We start from the raw sequence: 25,026 nt of genomic DNA, 5'->3' as shown, positions 1-25,026 counted from the left end.
AGCCGTGCCATGAGAAAACCAACATAGTGGCTTTGCGACCAGCATGGATCCAGACCAGCTTGCGCGACCAGCATGGATCCAGACCAGCTTGCGCATCCATGAAGTCTGGTCTGGATCCATGCTGGTCGCAAAGCCACTATGTTGGTTTTCTCATGGCGAGGCTCAATTGTGTTAGATTTAGTGTAACACTGTCATAATTTAGGCTTTTAAAGCTTTTGCTGATGGAGAAAATGCCATATGCTCTAGAGCCCATTTCCCAGTAAACAGGAGCAAAGGGACCATGTTGGCCCTATATTGATTACCTGAATACTTGTACAAGTAACATACTTTAGAGTAATAGTAGGGCTTCAGACTTCAGAAATTTTGGAAGTTCAATCACGAAATCACATCCTACCACAATTCAGCATTAGCTGTCACAGATATATAGTACTAAACAGAATAAAGAAATTAGTGTGTCATGCATTAAATATGATTTATCAGTAACTGTAAGAAATCATCAAGACAAAAGTCATTCTGTTTTATATCTAATCGTTTGTTATACCTGACCCTTACTTTGTTTACATTTCTGTTTTTTCTGAAAAGAAATACCAACAAGGATAAAACTGCCATGACATTTTTTTCATTGCAACTTCTTCCCCTACATCACGGTTGCTAATCCATGTGACATTTCGGTGCCCTACACACAGTATTATCATAATTTGCTTATAACTGATGGATCGTTATAAGCTTCAATGCATCTAAGACTGGAAAACGTGTGATAACTCTGCACAAAATGTCTGCCAAACACTATCAGTATTTATGCCAGAATTTTTTTTCACCAACCATGTGTATGCAAGGTGCAAACTGGGATTGGAAAAGACTTTAGTATGTTTTCTCTACCAATCCATTTTTATTCTTTTTCATTCTATATATCAGTCAGGTAAAAACTGGTCTAACACCAAGAAACAGGAAACGTCCTAAGCTATGCTAAATAGCAATTTTTACTAAATTCAGGGCAAAAACTCCTGTATTACTTATGCTAAGCTGCCTGTAATGTAACTTGTCTGTGAGTTTGCTGCCATGTTTGTATGTGTGCTAGCTCCATGAATGAAGTCTCTAGAGTGTTAATAAAGTGAAATATGCTAATTTATCCTACCTTCATGCAAAATAAAGGCAAAAATCAAGGGGTCAGATAAATTTTGCTTTATTTGGTCAGTGACTAAATAAAGCTTGGCGGACTACTTTTTGGATTTTTTTTTTAAAACGACGCCATCTTGTTTTTGAGCATAACTGTTAAAAGACATAGATTCTCTATTTATGCAATTATTTTCATAAACGCGCTTTTATTAGGTATGTGAGACCATCACAAATGTATAGTGTATGCATACCGTACTTGCAATTACTACAAAAAGTTTTTATAACGGAAACGCTCGGAGAAACGGAAAGTGACTCATGTATAGCGTTTGTTCAGAATTTTAGCTTTCTACTCGTCAATCTAGGAATATATTGCATCTGTAATGGAGTGTTATTGAATAAAATCATCGAGGAAACGGTTTGCCTATTCGTTTTGTCAAGCGGCGATATGGCGTGTATAAAAGTCTCGTCAATCGTTTGCTTGGTGAGGATGGGCAATCCGACATTCAACTGAACTTCGGACAAAACTTCACTTGGCAGCAAATTAAAATTATTCTTTAATGTTCAGCAGAACAGAGAAGTCAGACACAAAGCAGAACAAGGTTAGCCTTTGTTTTTCGGCTCTAATTTTATAATATTTTTATTTTAAAGACCTGTTTGTGTAATGGTGGGGCGTATTAATTTCTGTGCAAGACAGACTCGGATCTAGTTGGTGGTAAATTTTGAATTTTAATTAAAGAATGATTTTAGATCAGAAGGTAGGATAAATAGAACATTAGGTTACTGTCTTATAAATCTAAATTTAATATGAAATAAGGCAAAGCCTCAAAGCGAGCTCAAAGAAATCGGATTTAGCTAAAAATATTATGCATCATTTATTTGTCACAAAGAAACTATTCACTAGTCACAAGAATTCAGGAGAACATATTCACTTGAAAAAAATCTACATTTAGTGTCACCATGCCTATAACAGTGAATATCATACGTTGCAAAAACACCAGGGAAGCCGGTGTCACGGTGACGTCATTACCGCGTTCCCGTTTCTTTCTGCTTATTAATGACATTTTTTTCCATTTTCTGGCCGATGCTTGATCTTTTAAATACAAATATTATTTTTTTCAAACAACTGGAAATCATTCTTTCATTATTGTTGAGTGATGAATATTTTTTAGCAATTGAATGAAGTTCTGTATTCACTCCGGAAAGAACTACTTCCTGTGAGCACCAGTCCGCTAGGGTGCGCTTTTTTAAAACTTCCGACGAAACTTTTCAAATCCATCACCAAGTGTGAAAGTATACTTGCGTTACCGTAAAGCTCGATTCTCGAGCAGGCCCTTTGGGCCTGCTCTTCGAGCTCGCTATTAAGTTCGTCTACGAAAAAATAAAAGTCTCGGCAGAGCCTCGACTTTTATATTTTCTCCGACTCACTTAATAAATTTAAATTTATAAGACAGTAACCTAATATTCTCTATATTCTGGCCTTAACTATGCCACTAAACATGCACATTAACAAACTTGTCTCAGATTGTGGCCAAATATATGAATTTTATAAAGACAGCTCCATAAATAATTAGACAGAAGTAGGTGAAAAATTAACACTGAGGAAGTATCAAAATTCTACAAGAAACAAAGAAGATATAGTCATTGGAATACCATCTATGTAGGACTGATTACACCAAATAGGAAGTGACATTCTTTTATAACAACAGCAAGTTCATATTGATAAAGCTGCTATGGGAGGGTTTTGACAATAAATGTAAAATTAATTTTCCGTCACAGATGCACAAAATATTTCTATATCTGGCAGTTCTGTGCAAATTAGGACTGTCGCTAACAAAAGATTTACTTAAAAAAAAAAAACCAATTCAAATGGCTATATCACATTTTTTTTCAATGTTTAGATCATACTACTAATTGGGACTTTGTATGCAGCAGTTTAGTTGAACAAAACTTGTTGCTTTACTACATAAGAGATAAGAGATTTAGTGAGTGTTACAGGGCATTGTGTTGACTTTCCTACTGGCTGTTGATCACGTTCGACATGGTCATACTACATAAAGTGTCATTTTATAGGGAATTCCAATGGTTGGACAAGAGGGTGATAATTCTTAGCTTGGTCATGCTAAACACAGATGAACGATAATGCTGGTTTAAACTACACCTCAAACATTGCAAGTAGAAAATGTGGCAAATTTCAAACCAGATTCAAAATGTATGTTTTGCCTATAACAATTAAGAAGTTATAGAGCTATAGATATTCTTTCAGTAAGACAGTGATCACAATAGCTCAACCTTAGGCACTGTATGCTTTGATAAACTGAAAAATAAAATTCCTTATCAGACGGTGGCAATGGCTCTGGACTCGTCTTTGAAATAACAGAAGTAAGATTGCATACATGTTGAATAATCAGTATGTTATTTATTCAACTTAATTAATATCAAAAGCATTCTTCTTATTTCTACTTATTATCAACTTACCTCAACTTCCAAAATATTTTCCGAGTCAATACTAAAGGTTTTCACTGATATTCTAAAATATAAAAAAAAACAATTCTGTAACTGAATCTGTTTACAAAACAAGATAAAAATGTTTACATATTTCAAGAAGCAATCCTGCAGATATAAGTGATGAATCTTTGCTCAAAATTAAGGAAGTATTTTTAATTATTAGTAACTGCAATTAAAAACAAGAGGGCCATGATGGCCCTATATCGCTCACCTGTCATCGTTGCACTTGAGGACAAGAAGGTCCTCAGTAAAATATCAAAGTCCAAAGGACAGGAACAACAAAGGGAAGAAATTTAACCAAAAAGAAAAAAAAATTCTTACAAGGTATAGATATGTCAAAATACACCTAAAAATTGGAGGTACCATCCATGTTGTACCACATAAAAGTGGTCTCGGTTTTTCCCTATGGCCAATAATAAACAAGAGCTGTCTCCATGGGATGACACATGCCCCCGATAGCACTTTGAATGAATAGTTATGGCCGATGTTAGAGTTTAGGACCTTTGACCTACGGACCTGAGTCTTGCGCGCGACACGTCGTCTTACTGTGGTACACATTCATGCCCAATAATTTTAAAATCCATGCATGAATGACAAAGATATGGACCGGACATGCCCATCAATGAAATATGACCATTAACGTCTAAGTGTGACCTTGACCTTTGAGCTACGGACCTGGGTCTTGCGCGCGACACGTTTACTTACTGTGGTACACATTCATGCCCAATAATTTTAAAATCCATGCATGGATGACAAAGATATGGACCGGACACGCCCATCAATGCACTATCATGAAATATGACCTTTAACGTCTAAGTGTGACCTTGACCTTTGAGCTACGGACCTGGGTCTTGCGCGCGACACGTCGTCTTACTGTGGTACACATTCATGCCAAGTTATTTAACAAGAGGACCATGATGGTCCTGAATCGCTCACCTCTTCCCACATGACCCAGTTTTGAGTATGACGTCATTTTTTCTATTATTTGACATAGTGACCTAGTTTTTGAGCTCATGTGACCCAGTTTTGAACTTGACCTAGATATTATCAAGATAAAAATTCTGACCAATTTTCATGAAGATCCATTGAAAAATATGGTCTCTAGAGAGGTCACAAGGTTTTTCTATTATTTGACCTATTGACCTAGTTTTCGAAGGTACGTGACCCTGTTTTGAACTTTACATAGATATCATCAAGGTGAACATTCTCACTAATTTTCATGAAGATCTCATGAAAAATATGGCCTCTAGAGAGGTCACAAGGTTTTTCTATTTTTATACCTACTGGCCTAGTTTTTGACCGTGGGTGACCCAGTTTCGAAACTGACCTAGATATCATCAAGGTGAATATTCAGATCAATTTTCATGAAGATCCATTGAAAAATATGGCCTCTAGAGAGGTCAAAAGATTTTAATAATTTTAGACCTACTGACCTAGTTTTTGATAGCAGTTGACCCAGTTTCAAACTTGACCTAGATATCATCAAGATGAACATTCAGACCAACTTTCATACAGATCCCATGAAAAGTATGGCCTCTAGAGAGGTCACAAGGTTTTTTTATTATTTGACCTACTGACCTAGTTTTTTAGGGCACATGACCCAATTTCAAACTTGACCTAGATATCATCAAGGTGAACATTCTGACCAATTTTTATGGAGATCCATTCACAAGTATGGCCTCTAGAGAGGTCACAAGGTTTTTCTATTTTTAGACCTACTGACGTAGTTTTTGACCGCACATGACCCTGTTTCGAACTTGACCTAGATATCATCAAGATGAACATTCAGACCAATTTTCATACAGATCCCATGAAAAATATGGCATCTAGAGAGGTCACAAGGTTTTTCTATTATTTGACCTACTGACCTAGTTTTTGACGGCACGTGACCCACTTTCGAACTTGACCTAGATATCATCAAGATGAACATTCTGACCAACTTTCATACAGATCCCATGAAAAATATGGCCTCTAGAGAGGTCACAAGGTTTTTCTATTATTTGACCTACTGACCTAGTTTTTGATGGCACGTGACCCACTTTCGAACTTGACCTAGATATCATCAAGATGAACATTCTGACCAATTTTCATGAAGATCTCATGAAATATATGGCCTCTAGAGAGGTCACAAGGTTTTTCTATTTTTAGCCCTACTGACCTAGTTTTTGATCGCACGTGACCCAGTTTCGAACTTGATCTAGATATCATCAAGATGACCATTCAGACCAACTTTCATACAGATCACATGAAAAATATGGCCTTTAGACAGGTCACAAGGTTTTTCTATTATTTGACCTACTGACCTAGTTTTTGATGGCACGTGACCCAGTTTCGAACTTGACCTAGATATCATCAAGGTGAACATTCTGACCAATTTTCATGAAGATCTTGTGAAATATATGGCCTCTAGAGAGGTCACAAGGTTTTTCTATTTTTAGACCTACTGACCTAGTTTTTGATGGAACGTGACCCAGTTTCAAACTTGACCTAAATATCATCAAGATGAACATTCTGACCAACTTTCATAAAGATCCCATGAAAAATGTGACCTCTAGAGTGGTCACAAGCAAAAGTTTACGGACGGACGCACGGACGCACGTACGCACGGACGGACGACGGACACCGCACGATCACAAAAGCTCACCTTGTCACTTTGTGACAGGTGAGCTAAAAATCCATCCATGGATGACAAAGATATGGACCGGACACGAATGCACTATCATGAAAAATGACCTTTAACGTCTAAGTGTGACCTTGACCTTTGAGTTACGGACCTGGGTCTTGTGCGCGACACGTCGTCTTACTGTGGTACACATTCATGCCAAGTTATTTGAAAATCCATCCATGGATGACAAAGATATGGACCGGACACGAATGCACATCATGAAAAATGATCTTTAACATCTAAGTGTGACCTTGACCTTTGAGCTACAGACCTGGGTCTTGCGTGCGACACGTCGTCTTACTGTGGTACACATTCATGCCAAGTTATTTGAAAATCCATCCATTGACAAAGATATGGACCGGACACGAAAATTGCGGACAGACTGACAGACGGACAGACGGTTCAAAAACTATATGCCTCCCTTTGGGGGCATAAAAAGTTACTAAAAATAAGCTATTTATAGTAACGTAAAAGGGAAGTAATTAAAACAAGAGATGTCACTAATGGTGACAAATGCCCCCCGCAGCACCTTGACCTTTGACCTGGTAATCCCAAAGTCAGCAGGGGTGGTGAACTCAATAAGTACGTTCAGCATGTGAAGTTTGAAGGTCATGGGTGCAGTGGTTCGCATGTAAAGTGCCTTCATGCAAAAAGTTAATGTTGGCCCCTGTGACCTTGACCTTTGACCTGGTGACCCCAAAGTCAGTATGAGTGGTGTACTCAATAAGTACTATCAGCATGTGAAGTTTGAAGGTCCTGGGTGCAGTGGTTCGCGAGTAAAGTGCCTTCATGCAAAAATATAACGTTGGCCCCTGTGACCTTGACCTTTGACCTGGTGACCCCTAAGTCAGAAGGGCTGGTATACTATCAGCATGTAAAGTTTGAAGGTCCTGGGTGAAGTGGTTTGCGAGTAAGTGCCTTCATGCAAAAAGTTAATGTTGGCCCCTGTGACCTTGACCTTTGACCTGGTGACCCCAAAGTCAGTACAAGTGGTGTACTCAATAAGTACTATCAGCACGTGAAGTTTGAAGGTCCTGGGTGCAGTGGTTCGCGAGTAAAGTGCCTTCATGCAAAAATATAACGTTGGCCCCTGTGACCTTTGATCTGGTGACCCCAAAGTCAGTGGGGGTGGTGTACTCAATAAGTACTATCAGCATGTGAAGTTTGAAGGTCCTGGGTGCAGTGGTTCGCGAGTAAAGTGCCTTCATGCAAAAAGTTAACATTGGCCCCTGTGACTTTGACCTGGTGACCCCAAAGTCAGTAGGGGTGGTGTACTCAGTAAGTACTATCAGCAAGTGAAGTTTGAAGGTCCTGGGTGAAGTGGTTCGCGAGTAAAGTGCCTTCATGCAAAAAGTTAACGTTGTGACGAACAAACTTACTAACTAACTAACGAACGAACGAACGAACGGATGGACAGTTGAAAACTAATATGCCTCCCTTCGGGGGCATAAAAATAAATATTGTAAGTGAACAAGAGGACCATGGTGGTCCTGAATCGCTCACCTATCCCCACATGACCCAGTGTTGAACTGATTATGACGTCGTTATTTCTATTATTTGACATAGTGACCTAGTTTTTGAGCACATGTGACCTAGATATCATCAAGATAAAAAATTCTGACCAATTTTCATGAAGATCCATTGAAAAATATGGCCTCTAGAGAGGTCACAAGGTTTTTCTATTATTTGACCTTATGACCTAGTTTTTGAAGGCACGTGACCCACTTTTAAACTTGACCTAGATATCATCAAGGTCAACATTCTCACCAATTTTCATGAAGATCTCGTGAAAAATATGGCCTCTAGAGAGGTCACAAGGTTTTCTATTTTTCGACCTACTGACCTATTTTTTGACCGCACGTGACCCAGTTACGAAACTGACCTAGATATCATCAAGCTGAACATTCTCACCAATTTTCATGAAGATCCATTGAGAAATATGGCCTCTAGAGAGGTCACAAGGTTTTTCTATTTTTAGACCTACTGACCTAGTTTTTGACCCCACGTGACCCAGTTTCAAACTTGACCTAGATATCATCAAGGTGAACATTCTGACCAATATTCATGAAGATCTCATGAAAAATATGGCCTCTAGAGAGGTCACAAGGTTTTTCTATTTTTAGATCTACTGACCTAGTTTTTAACCCCACGTGATCCAGTTTTGAACTTGACTTAGATATCATCAAGGTAAACATTCTGACTAATTTTCATGAAGATCCATTGAAAAATATGGCCTCTAGAGAGGTCACAAGGTTTTTCTATTTTTAGACCTACTGACCTAGTTTTTGACCGCACATGACCCACTTTCGAACTTTACCTAGATATCATCAAGGTGAACATTCTGACCAATTTTCATGAAGATCCATTGAGAAATATGGCCTCTAGCGAGGTCACAAGGTTTTTCTATTTTTAGACCTACTGACCTAGTTTTTGACCCCACATGACCCAGTTTCGAACTTGACCTAGATATCATCAAGGTGAACATTCTGACCAATATTCATGAAGATCTCATGAAAAATATGGCCTCTAGAGAGGTCACAAGGTTTTTCTATTTTTAGATCTACTGACCTAGTTTTTAACCCCACGTGACCCAGTTTCGAACTTGACCTAGATATCATCAAGGTGAAAATTCTGACCAATCTTCATGAAGATCCATTGAGAAATATGGCCTCTAGAGAGGTCACAAGGTTATTCTATTTTTAGACCTAATGACCTAGTTTTTGACCCCACGTGACCCAGTTTCGAACTTGACCTAGACATCATCAAGGTGAACATTCTGACCAATATTCATGAAGATCTCATGAAAAATATGGCCTCTAGAGAAGTCACAAGGTTTTTCTATTTTTAGACCTACTGACCTAGTTTTTGACCCCACGTGACCCAGTTTCGAACTTAACCTAGATATCATCAAGGTGAACATTCTGACCAATTTTCATGAAGATCTTGTGAAATATATGGCCTCTAGAGAGGTCACAAGGTTTTTCTATTTTTAGACCTACTGACCTAGTTTTTGACGGCACGTGACCCAGTTTCGAACTTGACCTAGATATCATCAAGATGAACATTCTGACCAACTTTCATAAAGATCCCACAAAAAATGTGACCTCTAGAGATGTCACAAGGAAAAGTTTACGCACGGACGGACGCACGGACGACGGACGCCGGACACCGCACGATCACAAAAGCTCACCTTGTCACTTTGTGACTGGTGAGCTAACAAAAGAAGGATCTGCCAAATAAATCTGTTGACATAAATGAAATTTCAGACCAGTATCTTCATTAGTTATGGAGATATACCCATTTTAATTTGAAATAAAGGGAGGTAATTTGACAAAAAACCAGTCCATAGTTACCTACCCTGATTGTCTCTGTCCAACTAATAACAATAATGAAATTTCAAATAAGTCCTATAAGTACTTACTGATATAAATCCATTTTGATTACAATCAGGGGAGGTAATCAGATATAAAATAACTCTGGAACCTACGACTGGATCTGATTTGTGATGGAATCCAAGATTTATTGTTGTTGAAGATATTTTGGAAGTTTGTATCACATAAAACCATAAATGAAGTCTCTATATTGCTGCAAAAGCCAAAATAGCCAATTCTGGACCTTTAAGGGGCCATAACGCTGGAACCCATGATGGAATCTGGCAAGTTGAAGAAAGGAAGCAAGATCTCGTGGTGATACAAGTTGTGTGCAAGTTTGGTTAAAATCAAATCATAAATGAAGCTGCTATTGTGCAGACAAGGTCAAAATAGCTAATTTTGGCCCTTTCAGGGGCCATAACTCTGGAACCCATTGTGGGATCTGGCCAGATCAAGAAAGGAATCGAGATCTTATGGTGACACAAGTTTTGTGCAAGCTTGATTAAATTCAAATCATAAATGAAGCTGCTATTGTGCAGACAAGGTCAAAATAGCTAATTTTGGCCGTTTCAGGGGCCATCACTCTGGAACCCATAATGGAATCTCGCCAGTTCAAGAAAGGAACCAAGATTTTATGGTGATACAAGTTGTGTGCAAGTTTGGTTAAATTCAAATCATAAATGAAGCTGCTATTGTGCAGACAAGGTCAAAATAGCTAATTCTGGCCCTTCATATGGCGACTTTCCAGCTTTAATGGTGGAGGAAGACCCCAGGTGCCCCTCCATGCATTATTTCATCACGAGCGGGCACCTGGGTAGAACCACCGACCTTCCGTAAGCCAGCTGGATGGCTTCCTCACATGAAGAATTCAACGCCCCGAGTGAGGCTCAACCCACATCGATGAGGGGCAAGTGATTTGAAGTCAGCGACCTAATAACCACTCGGCCACGGAGGTCCCAGGTTCCTTTTATATTAGCCTATATTATACACATGTCACACACACTTTTGACCCTACAGCAATAATTTGAACAATTATGGTAGACATTACAAATCTGATATTACATGCCAAATATTAAGGCTCTACCTATTATTGATTCAGAGAAGAAAAGTGACCACGCCCCCTGGCAGCCGTGTTTTTTTGATGAATCAGAATAATTTGAACAATCTTGGAAGAGGGTCACACAAAAACCATTTGTGTAAAATTATTTTAAAATCGGTTCCACTCACCTGAAGCTGATTTCTACTCATACAGTCACCTCAACGCAACAAAGTCGTATCTTATTATAAATATATAATAAGATATGACTTTGTTGCATTGAGGTGACGGATTTATTATTTTAATCTAATTTAATTTAATTTAGTCTGGAGTAGATTTGTAGAGCTATCACTGAATGTGATTAATACCACCATATATCGATTTGAAACAGGAAAATTAAATGGCCTTTGACCTAAAAATGTGACCTTGACCTTCAACCTACAGGCATGGGTGGTGAATCCTGCATGTTGTATTGATAAGGTTAACAAGCTTTATGAAAATCTTTTCAAATGGTTAAGATAGTATGGAGCAGATATATGTCAATATTCTGCTAGAGAATTCAAAAAGTATTTTTCAGAAATAAGGTGAGTTAAAAAATACAGATACAGAAAATTTTGACAGCAATTCCACAACAATCAACTTCAATTATAAACAACTTGCTCTAAAATGACATTAAGACCAGAACAGGTCATGAATGTTAATTGACTATACCTGTCTTGTCCTCGGCTGAATCTCCTTTTAGCTTTTTTCACTTCTTTCACTTTCTCTCTTAGGCTCTCAATCAGCATATTCTACAAAACAGACATTCATTAATAGCTATCATCATAACTGGTTTTGCATGACCACATCTTTTATTCATATCTATCCACATTTAATTGAACAGAAAAGCTACAATTTTTGAAAGTACTATTAACATTTATTAGTTTGATGTCAGACATGGTATACCATATATATATACCGTATATAACTTCCGATTTATGCAAACCGCAAAATTAATTCCTGCTTTTCTCGAATGTCGCAGAAATAACAAGAGCTGTCACAGGAGACAGCGCGCTCGACTATTTCGATGCTGGATAGTGAAAATGGGCACATCTGAGGAAACTAGAGCTGTCACTGGAGTGTTTAATGACTCCAATTGTGGATGAAGATATTGCACAATAGCCTGAGTCTATGTCAAAAATATCAACTTAAAGTAATAAGAGAGGTAAAGATAAAATGTATCAAAACGCTATATAAGTATATCCTGAGCAAAAAGGGGCATAATTCATTAAATATTGGTGCCAGAGTTATGCAGCTTGTGTCATATAGCGTGGGTGATGATGTTGAACAACTATTTTAAGTTAGAATCAAATCCATTCAGTAATAAAAGAGACAGAGTGGAAGTGCATCAAAACTTTAACCTAAAATTCTAAGTAAAAAGGAGGAATAATTAATGAAAAACTGGCGCCAGAGTTATGCACCTTGCGTCATATGGTGTGGGTGATGATGTTGAACAACCATTTTAAGTTTGAATCAAATCCATTCAGTAATAACAGAGACAGAGTAAAAGTGCATCAAAACTTTAACCTAAAATTCTAAGTAAAAAGGGGAAATAATTCATGAAAAATTGGTCCCAGAGTTATGCACCTTGTGTCATATGATAAGGGTAATGATGCTGAACAATTGTTTAAGTCTGAATCAGATCCATTCAGAAATACCAGAGATAGAGTGAAAGTGCATAAAACTTTAACCTGAAATTCTAAGTAAAAAGGGGAATAATTCATGAAAAATTGATGCTAGAGTTATGCATCTTGTGTCATATGATGTGGGTGATGATGCTGAACAACTATTTTAAGTTTGAATCAAATCCATTCAGTTATAACAGAGGTAGAGTGAAAGTGCACCAAAACTTTAACCTGAAATTCTAAGTAAAAAGGTGGAATAATTCATAAACAAGAGGACCATGATGGTCCTGAATCGCTCACCTCTTCCCACATGATCCAGTTTTGAGTATGACGTCGTTTTTTCTATTATTTGACATAGTGACCTAGTTTTTGAGCTCATGTGACCCAGTTTTGAACCTGACCTAGATATTAGCAAGATAAAAATTCTGACCAATTTTCATGAAGATCCATTGAAAAATATGGTCTCTAGAGAGGTCACAAGGTTTTTCTATTGTTTGACCTATTGACCTAGTTTTTTAAGGCACGTGACCCAGTTTCAAACCTGACCTAGATATCATCAAGGTGAACATTCTGACCAATTTTCATGAAGATCCATTCAAGGGTATGGCCTCTAGAGAGGTCACAAGGTTTTACTATTTCAAGACCTACTGACCTTACTTTTGATCGCAGTTGACCCAGTTTAAAACTTGATCTAGATATCATCAAGATAAACATTCAGACCAACTTTCATACAGATCCCATGAAAAATATGGCCTCTAGAGAGGTCACAACGTTTTTTCATTATTTGACCTTCTGACCTACTTTTTGATGGCAAGTGACCCACTTTCGAACTTGATTTAGATATCATCAAAATGAACATTCTGACCAATTTTTATGGAGATCCATTCACAAGTATGGCCTCTAGAGAGGTCACAAGGTTTTTCTATTTTTAGACCTACTGACGTAGTTTTTGACCGCACATGACCCTGTTTCGAACTTGACCTAGATATCATCAAGATGAACATTCAGACCAACTTTCATGAAGATCCATTGAAAAATATGGCCTCTAGAGAGGTCTCAAGGTTTTTCCATTATTTGACCTACTGACCTAGTTTTTGACGGCACGTGACCCACTTTCGAACTTGATTTAGATATCATCAAGGTGAACATTTTGACCAATTTTCATGAAGATTTCATGAAATATATGGCCTCTAGAGAGGTCACAAGGTTTTTCTATTTTTAGAACTACTGACCTAGTTTTTGACCGCACGTGACCGAGTTTCGAAATTGACCTAGACATCATCAAGATGAACATCCAGACCAACTTTCATACAGATCCCATGAAAAATATGGCCTTTAGAGAGGTCACAAGATTTTTCTATTATTTGACCTACTGACCTAGTTTTTGATGGCACGTGACCCAGTTTCGAACTTGACCTAGATATCATCAAGGTGAACATTCTGACCAATTTTCATGAAGATCTTGTGAAATATATGGCCTCTAGAAAGGTCACAAGGTTTTTCTATTTTTAGACCTACTGACCTAGTTTTTGACCGCACGTGACCCAGTTTCGAACTTGACCTAGATATCATCAAGGTGAACGCTCTGACCAATTTTCATGAAGATCTTGTGAAATATATGGCCTCTAGAGAGGTCACAAGGTTTTTCTATTTTTAGACCGCCTGACCTAGTTTTTGAAGGCACATGACCCAGTTTCAAAACTGAGCTAGATATCATCAAGGTGAACATTCTGACCAATTTTCATGAAGATTCTGTGAAATATATGGCCTCTAGAGGGGTCACAAGGTTTTTCTATTTTTAGACCTACTGACCTAGTTTTTGACCGCACGTGACCCAGTTTCAAAACTGACCTAGATATCATCAAGGTGAACATTCTGACCAATTTTCATGAAGATCCATTGAAAATTATGGCCTCTAGAGAGGTCACAAGGTTTTTCTATTTTTAGACCTACTGACCTAGTTTTTGATGGCACGTGACCCAGTTTCGAACTTCACCTAGAATTTACCAAGATGAACATTCTGACCGACTTTCATAAAGATCCCATGAAAAATGTGACCTCTAGAGATGTCACAAGGAAAAGTTTACGGACGCACGGACGACGGACACCGCTCGATCACAAAAGCTCACCTTGTCACTTTGTGACAGGTGAGCTAAAAAAATGGTGCCAGGGTTATGCACCTTGTGTCATATGATGTGGGTGATGATGTTGAACAATTATTTTAAGTTTGAATCAAATCCATTCAGTAATAACAGAGACAGAGTGAAAGTGCATCAAAACTTTAACCTGAAAATCTAAGTGAAAAGGGGGGATAATTCATGAAATATTGGAGCCAGAGTTATGGCCCTTATGTCAGATGATGTGGATGATGATGAGGAATAAGTATTTCAAGTTTGAATCAAATCCATCAAGTAATTACAGAGATAAGTTGAAAAAAAGAGAAAGTGCACCAAAACTTTAACCAAGGTGGGGACGCGGAAAGACGCCGACGCCGACGCCGGGCGAGTAGGATAGCTCTCCTTATACTTCGTATAGTCAAGCTAAAAATTGCAGAAATAAACTAGGCCCATTTTAGGACAAAACCGCAGAATGTTTTGCCCACAGAATTAACCAGCTATACAGTACTTGAATTGAAAGAACATAATCTCTAATTTACCATGCTTTCACCTAGAATGTAAAATCATGTTCCTGTGGTATTTTGCTGATGTAACATCAGCTACACTGATGTAAAGTTTTGTCAACATTTGTATGTATAAACTTGACAAAAAATACTGCAATCCAAACATACAGCATTACAGTTAGCCCTGCTTTTGCAGTCATCTGTACTAAGGAACCATTTGTCTTAAGAAGACGTCAGTTAATTTTTAAAATTGACATTTTCATTAGCTTCAACTTGGCTTCCATTGGCTGGCTATTAAACACAGGTTTGACTGTACAGCAAGTCAGTCTAATTTTAAAGTTAAATAATGATGCTCTTCTGCTACTACATCTGCTTAGAGTAAAACCAATACCAGTCTGCTAAATGTTAACTTACATGTTCACACTGTGGACAAAACCAGTCTTCTAAAGGCACAAGTGACAGGGGTGGTGAGAGACACGACATATGATAGCTGCCATCACATTTATCACAGAGTAAAATCTGAAATACAGAACACATGAGCCACATCTTCCAAAAAATTCCACAAAAACTTCTAACCAGGTACAGATATGTCAAAATACACCTAAGCATTTGAGGTACCATCCATACTGTACCACAGAAAAGTGGTCTTGGTTTTTTCCTATGGCCAAAATTAAAAAAAGTTTTAAAATAAGCTCTTTATAGTAACATAAAAGGGAAGTAATTCAATTTTTTTTATTGTAAGTGAACAAAAAAGGGATCTGCCAAATAAAACTAGAGCTATCACTAAAGGTGATGAATGTACCCACCCCCCCACCTCCCCCCGCATGTACTGACACAGTACATTGCAATTTGACGCAGACAAGATTGCATAATTATGTGGACTGTATGTATATATAGACTGTATGTATACAGTATAGTAACAAAAAACAAAGTCCCATAACTATGCAGAATATTTATCTAAAAGAATGTAACATGCACCATGCACAACTAGGGTTGGTACTGATCACTTGTGTGAAGTTTCATTAAATTGTGTGCAAGGGTTTGGTAGATTAGGCACGCACAAAACTGCATAAAACAAAGTCCCATAACACTGCAATTTTTGTCGCTGAAAGAACCTAACATGCCCCATGCACAACTACTGTTGTTACTGATCACTTGTGTGAAGTTTCATTAAATTGTGTGAAGAGGATGAGGAGAGATGGTGCGCACAAGATTGTGTCTATGTATATAGTATAGTAACAAAAAACAAAGTCCCATAACTCTGCAAATTTTTTTTTCTAAAAGAACCTAACATGCCCAATGCACAACTACTGTTGGTACTGATCACTTGTGTGAAGTTTCATTAAATTCTGTCAAGGGGATAAGGAGAGATGGTGCGCACAAGATTGCATCTACGGACAGATGGCCAGACGGACAGACAGACAGACAGACAACCTGAAACCAGTATACCCCCCTTACAACTTTGTTGTCGGGGGGTACAAAAAAGAGCAGTGCAAAGCAAAGCAATATACACAAAGCAGTCATATATGACCTTTGACCCCTAAGTGTGACCTTGACCTTGAAGCGAGACATCCAAAACATGCGCTCTGCACATCATCTCGGTGTGGTGAACATTTGTGTCAAGTTTCTTTGAAATCCTTCAAGGGGTTCAAGAGTTACAGAGCAGACATGAAATTGTACACTGTATTATGGGTGGACGTCACTTTTGAAATGTTAATTTCTTATAACCATGATAACAGTATAATGTAAATAAAAAAAAAAAAGATTAATTTCAACAGCTTATTTGTTACTCTAATACTTCCCAAACAAGTATTTGGATGCAGCCAGAATCTGGGATGACAAGTATTATCAATGTACTTACGGTTGAAGGGTCCTCATTTTTATTGCACGCTTTACATGGCTCTTCCACTGCTGCTTCTTCTTCAATGATTTCTTCGGTGAAATTTAACTGTCCTAATGATTCCGCATAATTAGTACCTAAATAACCAATAATCGCAATAGTTATACCTAGAATATATAAACAATCTGGTCACCAGGGAATGCTAGGTAGACTCTGTGTAGTGCTCCTTTTACATACAGTTGTTCTTGTATAAAACACACTTCAAATTTTCATTTGCCTGCATATATTTGTGAAATTAACTACATTTTAGTGTAATAAATCGCATAGCAAGAGACATGGAAATTCCACAAAAATAGTGGGGTTTTTTTTAAAATAAAAAAACAACAAAACATTTTCTATTTTTAGTAACTAATCCAAAAAAGAACTTCGTACAAGTTTGCTAAGAATACATGTCAATCTATACTAAAGTTATTAACTTGAAACCACCCTGCTTATGATCACAGCGAAAAAAAATCTTCTTTTTTCAGTTAATGTGACTTTAACCATGACACTATGACATCTAAATTACTTCTTAACTAAAAGAAAATTGAAAAAAAAAAGACCTGGATTTGAACCATTACTCAACCACTACTCTCAAAATTTCTGCACTCCAAAAGGTACAAATAGACAACAAAGTAGATCACTATGCAACAGCGGAATTTTCAAAGTACTGTGAAATCATTATTATTCATGGGGGATTAATTTTCGTGGATTTCGTGGTTGAGCTCAACCACGAATTTAAGTCCCAACGAACAAATTGTGCCCACAATAATTTTTAATTGTACGCAAAGTCGTCAAAAAAGACACCATAGCTGTTCGATCTGACCTGTAGTTGTATGCATGTGGTAGTACTAACCTACAGCTTTCGTGTAGTTTATGGAGGCTACATCAACGATAAACATAAGTATGCTTGGAAACAAAACCGACTATTTCTAAATGAAATGTACCCGTGGTATGTTTATGACATGCTTGTCAAACTGAAAGTAGATACTAAATATGGAAGTTTGATGTAGCGTCTCGTGCCAACCCGCACTATAATACGACTGTTCTTTGATTTTTTCGGTCTGGCTATGCAATGTGCATACACTAGCCTTATTTTTACTGACATGTAGTAAAATACTACGACTTTGGAACTATTAAATATTATAAATTAATTTCTAGATTTACGTCAGATGCATTAATACCTATTACACGTTTTTCAGCAGGAAATAACACCTGCACAAGTTCAACAGCTTGTAATTTTAGATGCAGATGCGCATTCATTTTTCAAAAAAAAAAAAACAAGAAAAAAAACATCGGACCAGTTTATAATAGATTGTGTAAGGACTACTAGTACTATAGTTACACTAGTACTACGGAATAAAAACAACATTATTTAAAGCTATAACAGTTCGTTTTAATTTGCAGTACAATAACAAGTTTTTGTTTAAAACACGATCAAATGATCAATGATCAATTTTATATTTGTTTCAATTATGAATGCTAGTTGTGCAAGGTGCTATGGTTTTGACACTTTTTAATCGGCGCCGACTGTTCTTATTGAATATTTCACAGTTTTAAAAAGTTTTGCAAATTAGGGGTCGTATAATTATAGATAACGCGGTCGTTAATTGGCACATCATCATAGATCACTCGCTAATCTCCCGCGGCGTAGATTGCAAATTCGGTAACCATGGTAGCGATGTTTGACACGGGTAGGCTTCATATGTAAGTACAGAAGTACTAGTAGATCTATTCTTGTGGAAATTATGATTTTTTGTTTTCAAAAATTGAAAATCCACGAATTTACGTCCCCACGAAACAGCCGTTTTGGCCAAAACCACGAAATTTCGTGCCGACGAAATTAAATGATTTCACAGTATGCAAATTAATTAAGTTCTGCTGAACTGAACTGAACCCAAATGATCCTATATGCAATCCCAACCTTGTTTGTTCTCTAAGCTATTGATAGGCCATGCCAAACTTTCAATACATTAATCCAAACTAGTAACTTTTTCCTCTGTGTTAACCATGTTAACTGTAGAAAAAAAATACAAGTCACAATATACAAATCCCACAATTGTTGCAGCAAGAGCCATGATAAATTTTAAGTAATAAGTTTCGTTCTATTTGAAATTATTTCTGCCACAACAAACTTGTAATTGGATTTTTGATATCTAAGCAAACAAGAGCTGTCGGAGGACAGCAACGCTCGACTATTCAACAGCCTTGTCGATTGATTGAATACGAAAGTCGAAAAAGGGGCATAATTTAAAAAAAGCAAAATAGGGTTATGGAACCTGCATAGTGCTTATCAGCTCATGACAGTGGACAAGTGTGTGAAGTTTCAATCCATTCCCATTAGTGGGTACTGAGATACCAGCTTACATATAAGAATTTAACCCAAAACTCCTAAGTTTAAAAAGGGGCATAATTTTGTAAAATGCAAAGTTGAGTTATTGACCCTTTGCACTGCATGTCACATCATGACAGTGAACAAGCATGTGAAGTTTCAATCCTTTTCCATTAGTGGATACTGAGATACCAGCTTACATACAAAAACTTAACCAAAAATTTCTATGTTGAAAAATGGGCATAATTTTGTAAAAAAGCAAAATAGAGTTATGGGACCTGCTTTGTGCATGTCAGATCATGACAGTGAACAAGTGTGTGAATTTTTAATCCATTCCAATTAGTAAGTACTGAGATACCAGCTTACATACAAAACCTTAACCAAAAAATTCTAAGTCGAAAAAGGGGCATAATTTTGTAAAAAAGCAAAACAGAGTTATGGAACCTGTGCAATGTAAGTCAGTTTATCGCAGTAAATAAGTGTGTGAAGTTTCAATCCATTCCCACAAATGGTTACTGAGATACCAGCTTATATACAAAACCTTAACCAAAAATTCAAGTCAAAAAAGGGGCATAATTTTGTAAAAAAGCAAAATAGAGTTATGGAACCTGTGCAGTGTAAGTCAGTTTATCACAGTGAATAAGTGTGTGAAGTTTCAATCCATTCCAACAAGTGGTTGCTGAAATACCAGCTTACATACAAAAACTTAACCAAATCGGGACGCGGATGTCAACGCATGGGCGAGTCCAATAGCTCTACTATTCTATGAATAGTCGAGCTAAAAACACTTACATTTTCTTGCTGCAGCACGTTTAGCGTTTCTGCCGAGTTTAACTGGTACATTCTCCACATTACTCCCATTATCCTCCTCTTTCTCGCTGTCAGATGTTTTCAGCGACGCCCTTCTTGCTGGTAACTACATCAATCACAAACAATTATATTTAGGTATTAATGATGCAGACCTTACACAGGTTACCATATTGCAATAATTTAACTTGCTTATTTTTTGTGTACTGAAGTGAAATTGATAGAATTTTAAACAAGAGGGTCATGATGACCCTGGATCGCTCACCTGAGTAATATGAGCTACATGTTTCAAATGTCAAACTGATGATTTTTAGAATTATTTTGTAAGATTTTCTGATGTACAATCAAGTAACCCCTGGGGCAGGGCCAATTTTAACCCGAAGGTCATGATTTGAACAAAGTTTGTAGAAATCTACTAGGCAATGTTACATATCAAATATCTAAGATCTAGGCCTTCTGGTTTATTTTATGCAAATTTATGAAGATTTTCCTATGTACAATCAAGTAACCCCTGGGGCTGGGTCAAGATTTGAACACATTTTGTAGAGGTCCACTAGGCAATGCTACATGTGAAATATCTAAGTTCTAGGCCTTCTGGTTTATTTTTAGAAATTTTAAAGATTTTTCTATGTATAACCAAATAATCAAGTTACTCCATGTGGCGGGGTCAAATATGACCCTTGAGGTCATGATCTGAACAAATTTTGCTGAAGTCTACTACCATGACTAGCTAATGCTACATGTCAAATATCTAAGATCTAGGCCTTCTGGTTAATTTTTAGAAATTTTTTGAAGATTTTCCTATGTAAAATCAAGAGACCTCGGGGTCATGATTTGAACAAATTTTGTAGAGGTCCACTAGGCAATGCTACATGTTAAATATCTAATCTCTAGGCCTTCTGGTTTATTTATTTTTTTTTATATTTTTTGAAAATTATCCTTTAGAAATCTATGTAAAATCAAGTGACTCCTAGGGCAGAGTCAATTTTGACCCCGGGGTTATAATTTGAACAATTTTAGTAGAGGTCCACTAGGCAATGCTACATGTCAAATATCTAAGCTCTAGGGCTTCTGGTTTTTGAGAAGAAGATTTTTCTATGTAAAATCAAGTGACCCCTGGGACAGGGTCAATTTTGACCCTGGGGGTCATGATTTGAATAAATTTGGTAGAGGTCCACCAGGCAATGCTTCACACCAAATATCTAAGCTCTAGGGCTTCTGGTTTTTGAGAAGAAGATTTTTGAAGTTTTTCCTTTCGGTTGCCATGGCAACCAGAGTTCTGCATGAAATTCAATTCTTTGAACAAATTTGAAAGGGGGCCATCCAAGGATCATTCCTGTGCTGTTTGGTGTAATTATGCCCAGTGGTTTTCAAGAAGAAGATTTTTTTTTAGAAATTCTTGACGGTCGACTGACTATGCACTACGCACGATGGACATCAAGCGGTCACAATAGCCCACCTTGTCACTTTGTGACAGGTGAGCTAAAAAAATATGTATTCTAAAATGTGTTAATATACATATATGTATTCCAAGGCAAAATTACAGAGTTTTTTATAACAAATGTTATTGGTATATACAAGTCCATGACAGAAAGTATGAAACAGTTAATTTTGAATCATGTGATAATTAAGATCAACATTAAACAAGAGGGCCATGATGGCCCTATATCGCTCACCTGTTATCATTGCACTTGAGGACAAGAAAGTCCTCGGAAAAATAACTAAGTCCAAAGGACAGGAACAACAAAGGGCAGAAATTTAACCAAAAAGAAAAAAAAAATCTTACAAGGTATAGATATGTTAAAATACACCTAAAAATTGCTAATTCTGGCCCTGTCAGGGGCCGTAACTCCGGAACCAATAATGGAATCTAGCCAGTTCAAAAAAGAAACCAAGATCTTATAGTGATACAAGTTGTGTGCAAGTTTGGTTAAAACAAAATCACAAATGTAGCTGCTACAGGGTCAAAATAGCTAATTCTGGCCCTTTCAGGGGCCATAACTCTGGAACCTATAATGGAATCTGGCCAGTTCAAGAAAGGAACCAAGATCTTATGGTGATACAAGTTGTGTGCCAGTTTGGTAAAAATCAAATTATAAATAAAGCTGCTATTGTGCAGACAAGGTCAAAACAGCTGATTTTGGCCCTTTCAGGGGCCATAACTCTGGAACCCATAACGGGACCTGGCCAGTTCAAAAAAGGAACCAAGATCTTATGGTGATACAAGTTGTGTGCAAGTTTGGTTAAAATAAAATCATAAATGAAACCACTATCGTGCAGACAAGAATTGTTGACGGATGGACGCATGCACGCACGGACTGACGACGGACGAATGGTGATCACAAAAGCTCACCTTGTCACTATGTGACAGGTGAGCTAATAAAATCATAAATGAAACCACTATCATGCAGACAGAAATTGCTGACGGATGGACGCACGAACAGACGGACGAAATGTGATCACAAAAGCTCACCTTGTCACTATGTGACACGCGAGCTAAAAATGTCACATACAGAGGGCCAATGCTGTCAATCACCACTTGATCCAACTGGCAAATTTGCGATCAAAGTGGCTAATAAATATCGCGAGTAGTAAAACTGGAAAATTATACATATTTGTTTTAAATCTAAAACTCTGAAATTTTGAATCACTATATTCCCTAACATTTCCTACCGGGGCAGACAGAAAATAGTGGGAGGAGCTACATTTTGTTACTCAGAAGCAGTAGCTAAAAATAACCATTGTAAATACAGGTAGCTTGTAGCAGACGATCTTTCAAAATACAGAAGAGCATGCAACTTACTTGCTGTTTTCAGTTGTAAATGTTATTAATCCAATTTTTGTAAATATTTTCTTTAAAATCACTAGTTTTTCTTTTCTTCACAGGTACTTGATAAGTTTTGTGGGATTTCTTTTAAAAGACATTGTTCTATAGGAAGTAGATTCCCTATCAATGTTATCATTCCAGTCAACAAAGCAAAATTTATTCCCATTTGATATGTTGTTTCGTTTGAGAAATTATTTAATTAAATCCAAATTAATCAAGATGAATGTAACACCAGGACTGTGAAACACAGTGTCAAGACATGAAATGAAAATTTGGCAGAATTTTTGGAGGCCTGTTTCAGTCAATGTATTATCAAGAAAGTCAAGATAATAGGCAATTAGGGAGGACTGTCAAAACAATACATATTCATGGCATCAAATTTACTGATAAGTTTGTAGCACTTTGCAACTGGACTTTCATACTAGATTATTCCCAAATTCAATTGAATATAATGCATTGAGTGGGGAAAATGGAAAATAGTTACTGTGGAAACAGAACAGTCAGAAATTACAGTAAATAAACACTTATGTACTACATGTACTAGTTATATAACAAGTATTTATTCACTTCATGCACATAATAAGTGTAAACCATTTTCTGAGATAAACACAAAGGTGATAAAAAAGCAGGTAAACAGGTGACTGTGAATGTAGTGAATAATCTTCTGCTGCAGTATTTTTGTTGATAAACAAAGCCACGTGCATATTCTGTTTACATTTCTCTGCTCTCTGAGGTTATGACCTCTAAGCCCCTCCCGGGAAATTCAAATTTTTGATAGTTGAGATTTAAAAAAAAATCTATAAGTATACTTTCTAGACATTTTTTGAAAAAATTAAATGCACCAATAGAAATGATACATATCAAAGTATAAATGTGCATGCTTTAAAATTTTTTCATTCAGGCGTTCTTTCAGGATTTCAAAAAAGGGTTCTCTGATGTTTACCATGCATATTTTATAAAGAAACCTGCCCCAGTGCCATCTTCCTGCTTTTATATCCCAGTTGGGGGTTTAATACACGGCACATTTTTTGATACTTGCATCAGATACTGGGCAAGACCTGTCTGATAACTTTTTCTTTGCATTCATGCTGATGACAGCGGGAACAAAGGAACCTGTTTATTCTGTGTGATGTGACTTGCTGTTGATATGTATTCATTCAGGGCCAGTGCAATAACATATTATATATTTAACAAGAGGGCCATGATGACCCTGGATCGCTTACCTGAGTAATATGAGCTACATGTTTCAAATGCCAAACTAATGATAAAATATTAAGAAAGTCAGTAGGTCACATTTATAATCAATGAAATTGTTTTACCATTTGTGTGCAAAACTGTGTATGTCATCAATATTTCAAGGCTGTATCTTAAAAAGCAAGAAAGTAGGTCAGTAGGTCAAGGTCAAAATCAAATGACATCATATTAGTTGGGGTCATCAAGTAATTATAATTGAATAGTCTCGGAAATAGGATCAGATGATTCTTTAAGTATTTTTCCTATATAACTAAGTGACCCCAGGGCAGGGTCACTTTTAATCCAGGGGCATAATTTGAACAATTTTGGTAGATGACTACTAGACAATGCATCATACAAAATATCAAAAGCCTAGGTTGTATGGTTTCTGACAAGAAGATTTTTAAAGCTTTTTCCTATATAAGTCTATATAAAACTTGGGACCCTCAGGGCAGGGCTGCTTTTCACCCCAGGGGAACAACTTGAACACTTTTGGTTGAGTATCATAAGACAATAGTACAAACTAAATATCAAAGGTCTAAGAGTTGTGGTTTCAGACAAGAAGATTTTTTAACTTTTTTTCTTATTAAAACTTGTGACTCCCGGGGCGGGGCCATATTTGACCCTAGGGAGATAACTTGAAAAATCTTACTAGAGGACCACTAGATGATGCTCCACACCAAATATCAAAGCCCAAGGCCATGTGGTTTTGTACAAGAAGATTTTCAAAGTTTTCCCTATATAACTCTATATAAACCATGTGACCCCTGGGGCGGGGCCATATCTGACCCTAGAGGGATAATTTAAACCATCTTATTAGAGGACTACTAGATGATGCTACATACCAAATATCAAAGCCCTAGGCCATGTGGTTTTGTATAAGAAGATTTTCAAAGTTTTCCCTATATAACTCTATATTAACAATGTGACTCCTGGGGTGGGGCCATATTTGACCCTAGGGGGATAATTTG

The 25,026-nt window shown here is 37.1% G+C and overlaps 1 protein-coding gene across 1 annotated transcript in view; it reads right to left on the bottom strand.

Moving 5' to 3' along the window:
- Positions 1-25,026, bottom strand: part of LOC128558619 (remodeling and spacing factor 1-like) — a 40,896-nt gene that overhangs the window by 13,553 nt on the left and 2,317 nt on the right. The window contains exons 2-6 of the mRNA XM_053548464.1: positions 19,981-20,104; positions 16,839-16,954; positions 15,392-15,496; positions 11,405-11,484; positions 3,592-3,643 (exon numbers count right to left, since the gene is read on the bottom strand). Coding sequence (XP_053404439.1) covers positions 3,592-3,643; positions 11,405-11,484; positions 15,392-15,496; positions 16,839-16,954; positions 19,981-20,104 — 477 coding nt within the window. The remainder of the gene's footprint in view (positions 1-3,591; positions 3,644-11,404; positions 11,485-15,391; positions 15,497-16,838; positions 16,955-19,980; positions 20,105-25,026) is intronic.

The sequence above is a fragment of the Mercenaria mercenaria genome, chromosome 7 (genome assembly GCF_021730395.1).
Source record: "Mercenaria mercenaria strain notata chromosome 7, MADL_Memer_1, whole genome shotgun sequence".
Classification (NCBI taxonomy): Eukaryota; Metazoa; Mollusca; class Bivalvia; order Venerida; family Veneridae; genus Mercenaria; species Mercenaria mercenaria.
This window is presented reverse-complemented; position numbering and strand designations above follow the sequence as displayed.